This window comes from Trachinotus anak, unplaced genomic scaffold (genome assembly GCF_046630095.1).
Source record: "Trachinotus anak isolate AG129_WGS33_773 ecotype Australia unplaced genomic scaffold, CSIRO_AGI_Tana_v1 ptg000004l, whole genome shotgun sequence".
In the NCBI taxonomy this organism is placed as follows: domain Eukaryota; kingdom Metazoa; phylum Chordata; class Actinopteri; order Carangiformes; family Carangidae; genus Trachinotus; species Trachinotus anak.
The window spans coordinates 18,486,078-18,498,410 of record NW_027273855.1 but is presented as its reverse complement, the minus strand read 5'-3'; the positions used below and the strand labels follow the sequence as shown (position 1 = coordinate 18,498,410).

At 38.9% G+C, this 12,333-nt stretch overlaps 1 protein-coding gene across 4 annotated transcripts; it reads right to left on the bottom strand.

Annotated features, from left to right (window-relative positions):
* Positions 1 to 345: 345 nt before the first annotated feature.
* Positions 346 to 10,752, bottom strand: nr2c2 (nuclear receptor subfamily 2, group C, member 2). Of its 4 annotated transcripts, none has more exons than XR_011690882.1 (15): positions 10,591 to 10,752; positions 8,691 to 8,775; positions 8,272 to 8,367; positions 7,840 to 8,040; positions 7,568 to 7,673; positions 7,220 to 7,399; positions 6,167 to 6,323; positions 5,959 to 6,049; positions 5,510 to 5,655; positions 4,560 to 4,737; positions 3,897 to 4,018; positions 3,577 to 3,748; positions 2,973 to 3,110; positions 2,702 to 2,807; positions 346 to 2,018 (listed from the first exon to the last, which is right to left on the bottom strand). XR_011690882.1 is itself a non-coding variant. In XM_071476603.1 (15 exons), exons 2-15 carry the CDS (start codon positions 8,748 to 8,750, stop codon positions 1,844 to 1,846), a joined length of 1,896 nt encoding a protein of 631 aa, XP_071332704.1. In that variant the 5' UTR covers positions 8,751 to 8,775; positions 10,591 to 10,751; the 3' UTR covers positions 346 to 1,843. The 4 variants fall into 4 exon arrangements, 2 of the variants coding, with proteins under 2 accessions (XP_071332704.1, XP_071332703.1); XM_071476603.1 differs by having other exon boundaries at positions 3,609 to 3,748; positions 10,591 to 10,751; XM_071476602.1 differs by having other exon boundaries at positions 3,609 to 3,748; positions 5,465 to 5,655; positions 10,591 to 10,730.
* Between the last annotated feature and the right edge of the window lie 1,581 nt (positions 10,753 to 12,333).

Below are 12,333 nucleotides of genomic sequence, written 5' to 3'. Positions count from 1 at the left end.
TTTAAAATCAACATTTTTCATACAGCATTTAATAAAATGCACTTAAGCAACTTCTTCATGCATGGCAATGCACTATAAAAATTATAACAATGCTCCTCATTAGGGCAGACAGCGACAAGATTATAAAACCCCGCTTAAAAACAACATGCACTCATTTTAATGAAATTACATGTACAAAGGTCATTTCACACCAGTGCCTTAACAAACAAACAGTCTGTATGGGTTTTTAACCCAATTCTTCTGACATTAATTTCACAAGACATAATCATTGTTGACTTCTTTAAATCCCCATTATCATTCATGTTGCTGTGGATGCCTTTTCTGAAACATTATATAAGTGGGTAAGCCATATCTCCATATGGTCTTCAAGACACTGATGCACTAGAGACCGGCTTTGCAGAAGATCTCGTTTTTTTTTTGTTTTTGTTTTTTTTCAGGGAAACCTGCCCAAAAGTACTTTAAGTACACTTAGTATGCAACAAGCAAATTTCTTCACAAGAAATTAAAGTTTTTAGAAAACTTACAAAACACAATGTTTTAGTCAGCATGAATGTAGTGGAACGCCACAAAAGCTGATTGATGTGCACTTAGCAGAATACAAATGCAAACACATGTACAAAAACAGCAGCATAGCTACACATTAGTAACATTTCTGAACCCAAAATCTTTAAGATATTCTAATTCTTTGAAAGAAATAACGGCCATTGATAAATACACATACAAAATGTAGACTGAGAGGAAAAGTCGTGACACTGATGCGACAGACGGTAATAACATATAATTGATTGTCATAAAGAGAAAAGTGATGAGGTGATTGCACAGCCTATAACAGCAACATATTTGTGATAACCCAGAAATACTTGTGTACCTAAACACAAAAACAAAAACTCTCTGAGATTTCAACCAGTATAGAAAAAGGACATGTGGTCACATGGATTTTAAATTAAAACTGAAAGAATAAAATCAGACACTGGTCATGTCGTAATGAGCTATGTACACACTGTGATAGCTCACTGGTGATAGCCAGTGCATATGAATACTTTGAAAATGAAGGATTGAGGTTTGAGTTAGCTCTTGTACCTGATTGAAGTGCTCTTTTTAGCTATTATTTAGATTTAATTAGAGTAAAGAACTGTTCATACATTATCAATTGTCATTTGTGTCACTTACAAAAAAGTCATACTCAGTCTTTGTTAAATCCTGAATTCTCAATTTAACAGCTCAGTCATTAACCTTATCAGATTATACTGGGCCAATATTCACAAAATCCAAAATAAATAAATACTTAACAGCTTCAACGACACTTTTAAAGTAAATACTAGCCTTAAGATTAGGATTTTTAAATACATGAAATTCTGATTCCACATGTAAAATTTCTGTTTGTGATTTTTAGACTCTGGACTGTGTCAATGTACCATATTTCATCTGATATTTGCAAATCATGTATGCGATCAACATGAGAGCATGGTAAGGCTTAGATAAGACTGCAACAGTTTAAAAGGCCAGAGGGTAAAGTTCACTTGTAATGATCTTGAAGTGCTATGAAGACATTAACAAGCATAGTTGCAGCTGTAGAAAATTCCTTTTTCATTTAATTCAGAGAGGCTGAGTTTAGGCCAGAAACTCAAGACTTCCACAATGCATCAGCTCCAGAGGATGTCACCCTAGTTCTCCAATGCCAGATAATCTTATCTAAAGAATTCCTGAATGACTTTGCACCATGCATTGTTAGAAAACAAGGGGCTGCTGCAGGATTTTGGACTGGGGTTCAACAATAAACCCTTTGACTGACAACAAGAGTACCATCTTTAACTTGACAGTTCTGGGTCCTGGTGATGGGGTTTCATTCTGTAGGGTCAGAGTCCTGGCTGTTATACTCAGCCGTCTCCATCTTGAGGATGTAGGGAATGATACTGTCAATAGAGACATTACCTATTAAGCCAGTGAAGAAGAGCTCCTCTGTGATGCTTGAGTTCATGAGGCGAAGGGCAGGGAGGCGAGTCAGGATACGGGTCAGCCTGGAGAAACACACAACAGTCCCAGTTATACTGATATTTTGTGGTGACCTGCTTGTTTCTTTATTTGAAGGTGAAGGTGGACACACATAGTCATGAGAGTGGTGTGCTACAGGTGAAAGCAAAGGGAAACTTTTCGTTGAGACTGTGATGAATAAAGTATGATACCCATCAACCCTGGAGAATTGTAGTTTATTTTCTTTCTGCATTTATTTGTTAACCTAAACAAACTCAAACCGACGCAGTGTACAGTAACTGTCACTGATGTATTTCTCATCATCCTCCTGGATCAGTGTCTTCATCTATGTTTACAGCATGTCTGTCCATCTGGGAATATCACAAAATTGCGATTTGTGACATGGGCTATAGGAATAAAAATGACTTGAATTAAATTTAATTTTTATTTATTCATTTGTGTAATGAAAGAAATGGTATATGTCAGTGGAAGAGCAGTGATATACTGTGTATTAGACATATTGTCACCATGGAAACAACATATAGCATAAGCTGATGGGGAGTAGAATGTGCCAGTCCAACATCATGCGACATACTACTGATCAAGGCGGCAAACCACAAAGAATAAACATATGAGACTACAACAAGATCACATGTAAGTCAGTGTGCTACTGCTTTGAAACTGGGTGAGGACGTTGTGCTGACGGGTTAGACTGGAAGTATGAACGCACCTGTATGTGTCATCTGGATAGGTTTTCTGCACGTAATCCTGCAGCTCCATCAGAGCTTTCTCCTGGAACTTCTCAATCTGCCCGCTGCTGTCCACACCCGGGTGATCTGATGAGTCAAACACACAACTACCATTAAAAAAAATGCAAATACAGGTCAGTTATTTAAATTTCATTCGCTCCTCTTGAGTATTCTTTCATTTATCTGATAACAGCTACAATATCTATTATCAACTTGAATAAGAATATCAGACACTCGTCTTAGCAGACTCACCAGGGCTGAACAACACTATCGCCTTCAGGTAGGCATATTCATAGCTGTCAGTCTCCAACCTTGTCATGCTGTTGCAGAACTCCTGGAACTTCCAGATATGCTCCATCACCTGCTTCACCCTCTCCCCCGAGTGTTTATCTAAGACAGAAGGAAATACCAAGTTTGATGCAACAACATTTGTAATTTACTTTTTTAGTTGATTAAGCTTTATCTAACCAGGAAAGTCACTTAGAGAAAACAAGAAAACATATAATCACCATGAAAGGTTGTAATTCCTCTTAACTATTAGTTTAAGACACATTTAGACATGTCATTGACATATAGTTGTGACAACAAGATAGTAGTTGGGAGATGCGTAAATTTTCTAATTTACATCAATATTCAATCTGAGCTGTCTTGTATGACACATAAACAAATAAATACAAATTAACAAATAAGAAAAAACATGGAAATGTAACAACAGGTAAAACTTATTTAATCTCAAAGTTTCATAATTATCTAATCTACAACGGGGACAATGTCACTACTCTTTAGGTCTAGTTTGTTGTAGTAACAACTTTAAACATCACATTTCTTCTCTTCTGTTTAGATGCGTGTGTCCTACTGTGAAGTGATGACGAGGTCTGTGGTCCATACCATCCTGGATGCTGCTCTGAAGGTGGTTAATGATGGCTGCGAGGATGGTCGACAGGTTCATCACATGAGCGCACTGAGCAAGACCCAGAGTGAACAGCTCATTCCAGCAGGCTCGCACCAGACTGGTGTTTGCCTCCTGACTGGAAAAGATGGCGAAAAAGGAAGAAAGATGGCTGTGAGCTCGTGCCTGTAGACTTCACAACATTATATACTGTAAATAGATAGGAGCTTGCTGTGGTATTTCCTGAGAGTGTAAGTTAACTCTTCATGTGTCAAATAGACTCTCACCCGAGAGCTGAGAAGGCAGGGATGGAGCGTGCCCAGTGCATGGAGAGAAAGAGAAGCCTGGATGCCGACTCACAGATGTAGTGCACATTCAAATACTCTGGCATGGGGTTGGGCATGGTCAGCTAGAGGAAAAACAGAGGAGGACACAGGAAAAGGATCTTAAGGGGGGAAAAAATAATTTAACAAATAGATAGATAGATAATCCTTTTTTTTGCAAATTTGCAAATGACAATGGACAGATAAATTGGGGCTTGCTGGTAGTTCAATGATCTAAGAGCATACTATATAACTGCAACGTCCACAATCTGACCTCTGACCAGAGGACCCTTGTTGCATGTCTTTCCCCACATTTCCTGTCTATATTTCTACTACCACTATCAAATCAAAAGGGAACTAGAATTACCGCCACACGGTTGTATGCCTCTGCCACTCAGACTTGTTTCAGATTACATCCCTGTTTATCCAGAGTCATATAAAATATCAATCATTTGCGTGAAATTTTCATTTGTGTAAAATTCTATTACTGTGTAAAGTCTTAAGTAATGGCTAAAAAGTGTTTTGTGAGGTCACCGTGACTGTGACCTTGACCTTTGACCACCAAGATCTGTTCAACAAGTGTGTCTGTTATTGTGGCCATTCGCTTCATGAGTTGACTCCACCCACCTTAAAGCCGACATGGCTGTCAGTGAGCAGTGGTCCCTCCACCTCAATGATGGGGGTCTCCTGGTCTCGACCAATCAGCTGGATTGTTGTTCCACCCACACACTGTGACTTATCTGCCAGACTCTGTCCGACCCCTTCTTCAGGTGGGTTGAAGACTTTGGCCAGGGTGTCAAAGGCACTGTGCACAACACAGAGACACACAACACAAATTCATGTTTCCTGTTTGTACACACATCATTTTATGCATACCTGAGTGATGACAAAAGATCCAAACAGTCCCACAGTTATTTCCTTTGCATCAAATGTATGATCTAAGCTTTCAGTCACTCAGTACCTTCTTGTCTTGTGGTAATGTACAGTAGATTTGATTTAAATGAACAATGAAGCTGTAACTTATCTTAACAAAATCCTGTCATGTAAATAAAATGGAAAAAACTAAAATGATTAAATTTAAAATACAAAATAATCTGGAAACTGTTATTTAAAATGCCTAGAACAGGATAATACCAGTGATAAAGTCACTGAAGACATTGCAAATGACCTGCATTAAATATTTGCTAAATATCAAAACGAGAGTAATGTAAGTGTCTTACATATTTATAATGTTATTCATTTTTATAATATCAGAATGCCAATTAGAGTGAGTTAATTGTGGACTCCTGGTCTATAGTAAAATGGTAAAATGATACTTCATGAGCTGGCAATTTTTTAAAAGAAATTTTTACAAAGTACATAACACTTAAAAACACAAGTAAAAAGATGATGAAGTTGTATCTGTCATTTGAACTTTTTTTTGCCTCTGTACAGACAAACATGGTTCCTTTTAAAATAAACTAATAATAGACTAATAATAATAATAATTCATAGAGGGCCTGTTAAAGTTAGTGATGAAACATTGCGGATACCTCTCGCAACCAAACTCCTCTCCTCTCTGTGCACTGCTGACTGACCGTGTTATCTCGCTGGCAGATTGCTCCTCGTGCTGGTTGTCGGAGGTGTCACCATTGTTTAGATTCTCTTTTATTGAGTCACTCAGGTTGGCCAGTGATGTTACCACATTGGCTAGTGTCCCCAAGTCACCCTGCCCAGACTCCATCTGAAGGCAAAGGACGCATTATTTTACATCATAGAGGCGAAGATCACTTGCCACTTGATCCATTCTAGGCACATAATATTCAAAATTTAGTTGCATGTAACACACAGGAATAGCAAATGCTTCTTAAAACACGCTGAAGGGCTAAATAAAGACTAAATATACTGTTAATCAGTTCAAAAACAAATCTGCCAAACAGCATTTTGAGAAAAATCATAGATGGTACTTATCTTACAAGTAACAGACAGTGACAAGGAGCAGAGGAGACAGATGTTATATTTACTGTGTCTGCAGACACATCTGTACCTTTGAGTCAGTGGCCAGCAGCAAAGTTCCATCACTTTGGATGACCGGCTGCTGGATGTTAACCAGCATCCCCTGGTCCAGCAGGCTGGATCTGCACATGGCACAAAGCATTATGAAAATCCAGTTCAAGTATCAACAACAGCTGAGAAAGAGAACAAAGATGAGACCCCAAGTCTTAGGTTTGTGTGTAGTCCTGACTCCCACTGACCTGGAGCCATCTGTCTCTGTATCAGAGATAAAGGTCGGTGTGGCGATGAGTGGACTGTTTAGGTCCTTGCGAATGTAGATCTTTTGGGTGGAGGCAGCACAGTTGGCATGCTTCTCTCTGGGCACTATATCAATGGGTTTTCTCTCACTCTGGACAGCTGAGGACAAACAGTAAGCAGACAAACCCACATTACCTTTTCCTAATGGTTATAATTATAGAAGTGACCCCAGAGGAATGTTGGTTTTTTTTTATCACTCCCTCAAACACAGATGAGCATAGACAGACAGATAGAACACTTTATTAATCCCAAAGGAAAATAGCAGATGCGAGTGGAAATTCAGTGTCTTGCTGAAGGACACTTCAATGTAGCTGCAGAAAAAAGCCCTTTTGGTTTAAATTGTTACAATTCTTCAAATTATTGAAGAAATGCAATAAACCAAGGGGCTTGAACCCGCATTATTTGATTAAAAGAGCCCCTCCCTTCTCTTTACCCTGCAAATGCATAATCACAGTTTCTACAAAGGAAATACTTTAATGCCTTTTTCATGCCCATATTGGTCAAATCATGAGAGAAAAACAATTATTTAGACTTCAGTACTTCCCAGTAGGATATAACAATAATTCTCTCAGTATTTAACAATTAATGTGATCTCTGTATGACAGAAAATGGATGGATGGATTAACTAAATAAAATAATATAATTAATTTATTTTTAGTTCCTAGCTACTGAAGCTAGCAGTAGTGACAGTGTTTCTACAGATCTGATGGTACTGACTGAAAGCCTCCTGCATGCACACTACCCATGATATCCCCTAGCAGCCAGCAAACATAAAAAAAAAAAATACATGACCAATGTTACTTTCTATGACAAGGCAAGAAAAAATATGACGTTTGTAGATAAAGTTAAAGATTTTTTAATACTTTCTGAGGCCTCTTTAGAAACCTCAGTTCACCATTTTTAAGATTTTATGATTTTTTAATTCCAACTAATTTCTAAGTGCAACTGTATTTTTGTTTCCATGTCTTGCGTCCTGGATTAGGATGCAAACTCACACTCAGTCTTCATCCCCATTTTAAGGCATTTCCTCAACCGGCAAAACTGGCAGCGATTGCGGTGGTGTTTGTTGATGACGCAGTCCTCTTTGCTGCGGCAGCTGTAGGTCAGGTTCTTCCTCACACTCCGCTTGAAAAAGCCTTTACATCCCTCACAACTGACTGCTCCATAGTGACGTCCTGAAGACAGAGAAGACTTATTAGAGTGTCTGAATCACTGTGTGTGTGTGGGTGAGATTGCTGACACTGTGAAGCTAAACATACTGTTGAAACTGATGTCAGGATGCATCAGGCAAAATACATAGAAAATACCACATCTGCAGATAATGCAGCTGTTAGCTTTAGTACCTGAAGCCTTGTCCCCACACACCACACAGTACTCCACTGGCTGTGATCGACTCAAGTCCCCTGACTGCCCTAACAACCGTTCCATTGACACTGGATCTGTGACGATCTGAAAAGCAAAGTCAAACACAGGCCATGGAGATTGTGTTTCAGCTTAATGTCTGTATCATAGTTATAACAATGTCTGAAAATAGTAACAAATATCTAGACCAAGATATTGCCAATGGCATCATCACACTATGTACCAGGGGGTGATATTCTGGGTAAAACTGTACCTGTATCCTTCCTGGCATCAGGCTGTCCGCAGAAGTGAAGATGAGCTGTTTAGTGTTGTGGCTGTCTGGTGAGGCCAGGATAACCTTGCCTGCCCCTGAGCTGTCAGCTGTGGTGAGAATGAACTGCTGCTTGGGAGCACTGGACGGGTTCATCGCTGTTACTATCTGGATCTTTTGACCTGTCTGCTGGTCAGTTACAATCTGAGGGTGGTCAAGATGGAAGAGGGAGACACAAAGAGAGGGAGGTGGAAATGAACAAACACCAATGGGGTTGAAAGAAAAAAAAAAAGAGAACAGAGTGACACTGTAGATGGGAGAGCTTAGTCACATGTTGTAACATCAAGGTGTTCATTGCTGCTGTTAATGCACCGAAAGAGGACAACATCAACAGGCAGGAGCAGTGTCACATTCTCTGAAGCCAGCTGCGGTTACCTGTATTCGCTGTGGTGTTGTGGCAGGCTCAGTGGAGATGACCTGAAAGCGCTGTGGAGACTCGCTCATCACTGAGTCTGACGGAGAGGATGGCACCTAGGACATTTTAGACATTTTAATAAAATTACAGACATGCAAATCATAAAATTACTATGTGTGCAACACAAATATATTTCATTTAAGTGTGTGCAAAGCATACAACTGTTATTAAAAAACATTTTTACTTAAATACAAGAGGGAACTGTGTGGAGAAGGTCTCTATGGCAACAAATAATGGCAGCATCTACTAAAAACACAGCCAAAGAGAGTAGCATGGCAGTTTCTTTCACTTAAAAACAAATCCTTCATATGGTTTATACACAACAACCTAGACTGTCAACAAACATGTTCATCATGCAACTCTTCCTCTGCACACTCACCTCGGCCTCGTGCTCAGAATCCACTTTCTGCTGAGACAGCAGATTCAGGTTGGTTGTCATGATGATGTAAGGTCATTAGTGAGGTCTGTTTAGAAAGATGCCACAAGCATTAAGCAGGGCAACACTGGCACATATTTAGACAAATAATGTTAACGCTATGGTATTATAGAGGATTAAAGGACATTAAAATTAAAAGTGCAGCACTCCACCCATCTGGGCTTCATGGCAGAGTGGTCAGACGTTAACATCTCCTCGGTGAAAGTTTGCAAAAAGCACTTAAAGGACTCATAGACTGTGAGATTAAACCAAGATTGAACTGTTTGGCCTCAATTCTAAGCATCATGTTTGGAGGAAACCAGACATGAGGACTAGAATTGGTGGAAGTTTCTCCCACTGTGCTCTTGGGAACCTTCTGTACAGCAGAATTTTTTGTAGCCTTCCCCACATCTGTGCCTCAACGCGATCCTGAGCTCTGGAGGCTCAGAGACAATACATATCAGAGTTTTTGCTCTGATATGTATTGTCAGCTCTGAGACCTCATATTGACAGGTGTATGGCTTTCCAAATCATGTCCAGTCGATTGAATTCACCACAGGTGGGCTCCAATCAAGGTGTAGAAACATTTAAAGAATATTTAAATATTTAAAGAAGCTCAGCAGAAATGGGAGGCACCTGAGCTAAATTTCAAGTGTAATAGCAGAGGGTCTGAATATTTATGTCAATGTGATATTTCAAGTATTCCTTTTTAATACATTTCCATAGATGTCTAAAATTCTGTTTTCACTTTGTCAAAATGAGTGTAAATATGCAGCATCATCATTGAGTGTAGTTGATGATTTTGTTGATTTAGGAAGTGAAAACAAGTAAAAGAAGTAAATACAAACAGAAAATTAGAAATAAATAAATCAGTAACTGTGGCATGAACAAAGGTTTGGGCAGCCTACTGAGTCAATTCACAGAAGTCCTCATATTTGAGAGGCTGAAACAAGTGAATGTTTGACAATTTTTAATTATGCTTGTTTGAAAATTACTTGAACTATTAAGAGATAATCAAAACAGTTGCCAGTTATGTTAGTCCATCAACTAATTGGTTAATTGACCAACGGTTTCAGCTGACCAGTATTAACTTCTTCCATCATCCTTGCACTTTCCAGTATTGACTGTCTTTATTGAACTGGAGTTATAATAAACAAAAAAAACTGCATTGGTGAAAACTGACCAAAGGGAGCAGCATGCTGCCGCATAATGTTCACTGATTGGTGCAACACAGTGTCCATCAATACTTCCTCCCCAAACGCATCACAATACAGAACAAAATGGAGACTTTGGCAGTCAGCCAGTAACACTGGAGACGAATCCTTATGATAAATATATTAGTGCAGTTTTCTTTCCAGAGAGTACAGTGGACGACTGTCAATGTGCTGGCAGTAAATGCAAAAATACAACTTTGGTAAATAAAGTCATAGTTGTTTCAACCCACTCCTGTCCCCGGGATGGCAAAGGTAAAAGGGTCGAGTTCATCTGCAGCAGTTACATCTTTCCAGTGTTAGCTGTTCTAGCTAACGTTAGCTTAATACAAGTAAATCAAACAAGGGCTGCATTAAGAGCTGACTCTACCCGTCCCTCCCTCTGGATTTGTCGTTTTAGCATACAGGGATTGGTTCAGGTTAAGTCGACAGGGGTGACAAATGTTAACTATTAATTTAACTGTGTGTAAAGAACATCCGCGTAGGCACGCTGAGCCCAGCGCCCTTGCCCGGATCCCGAGTTGCCGGAGACGGGCAGGAAGGCAGCTCCACATCGGCTAGCCAGCGAGCTAGCCGGGAGATTAGCCGCGCTCTTTTATCATCCGGTATCTCCGAGAGCTTTCTACGGTTTTCAATCCAGGACTGAGACTTACCTCCGGGAAACGGCGGTCTTGGATTTAGGACGCTCTGCTATTTTATAAAATATTTGTTTTGGTTTTCTTCTGTTAAAGGTCATAGTTCGTGACCCCGCACCGCCAGCGCGTTGATGATGGTTGAGGTTTTTTTTTTCTCCTTCCTCTCTCTCGCCCCCCACCCGTCCGCCGAGCCAGACAGCATGACGTCACCATGTCTGGGGACTTTGTGGTCAAATTAATAGGCTGTTTCATAAACAGTGGTGGTCAAAGTATTCACGGTGGGAAAATATAAAGTGAAACTGAGAGTTGAATTATTTAATATTTATTAATATATATTTATTTGAGGAGAAATGTAAACGGAAATACTCAAGTAAAGTACAAGTAGCCTATATCATATCCAAAAATTACGAGATTACAGGTTTGTTTGTTTGTTTGTTTTTTTGTTTTGTTTTGTTGTTTTGTTTTTTGTGGACTGGACAAGGAAAGCCTCACACACTTTAAGTTCACTTTACCTGGAAAATACTTTGGAGCCCTGTAGTCACAAGTCTGAACCAATTTTGTGCCAATAGCTGTTGCAGTGTTATAGGAATCCTGCAGTGCTTTGTACAGATAAACTCGTGAGATGATGGTGTATTTTAAAGGCTAAATTAGGCAATATGAGGGGAAAGTGAAATTAAGTTGAATTAATTAATATTTATTAATATATATTTCTGTGAGGAATATGAACTGACAAGAGTTTGCTGATGCTATTGTGATGACCTTTATTTCATTTTAATAAACTTGGATCCTTTTTTTATTAGTTTGCTTTCCCTGTTCTTCTTAATGATTAAAAATTAATTATGATGTGAAAATGAATAAATTGTGTGTGTGTGTGTGTGTGTGTGGACAAGGGAAGCACCACCCACTTACAGTTCCTTTTATCTGGAAAGAGTCTTGTCGCCACAAGTCTGAACCAATTTTTTGCCAATAGCTGATGCAGTGTTATGAGAATTCTGCAGTGCTTTGCACAGATAAAATCAGGAGACTTAGAGCTTTTAAATAATGCCGAATCTGGCATGGTTGTCTTAATATTGAGTCTGATACTGACTAAAACACCTAAAGTAGCGCTGCCAAGGCTGAAGTGTCCTAAAGATCTGATGCTGTATTTAAAAAAAAAAAACCCAATGAATCCCTAATAATAACATTTTAATAAGTTGAGATCCTCGGAGGGATACTCCAAAAGTCCAAAAAAGTTCTACTGGCCCCTATCAAAAGGGATTAATATAAAAACCACATAGTGCTGTAGAATAATTAATAACATGTTTGCTACATAATGGGTTTTCATTTGTTTATTCAGTATGTTGCCAACTGCAAGACTGTAGTTTACTGATGAACTGAAATGTTAAACAAATGTAATCTAGTTACAAAAATCGGATCATGTTTTATTCTTTTATTTTCTGTTTTAGTTCTGTCTGTTTATGCATGCTTAAATTGTCACAATAAAGAAACTGTGATGAACCCTAATTTTTTAAAAAAAGAAGAAAAAGACCTGACACAGGTACACAGTATTATGAAAGTCATTCACGTACTGTGGGCTACTAGATCATCACTAAAGTAGCCCTTACAGTACCATAACACCCACACATTAAAGTATTTTTCATTTGTGTTATTTTAGGTAATTTACAATTAAGTCCAAGAGATAGGCCTATATCCAAACAGGCTAAAACATGGTGTCATCTGTAGTCACAAAGAACTGACATTGTTTATAGTTTCATAGCCCAT

Bases quoted from the DNA above. Each gene is read 5' to 3' on its own strand.
- nr2c2 (XM_071476602.1), bottom strand. From the start codon at position 8,750: ATGACAACCAACCTGAATCTGCTGTCTCAGCAGAAAGTGGATTCTGAG. The intron at 6,050-6,166 runs GTCAGTGGGAGT...TGCCATGTGCAG, and splicing joins ACAGAGACAGATGGCTCCAG to ATCCAGCCTGCTGGACCAGG. The intron at 5,656-5,958 runs GTACAGATGTGT...CTTTGCCTTCAG, and splicing joins TGCTGGCCACTGACTCAAAG to ATGGAGTCTGGGCAGGGTGA.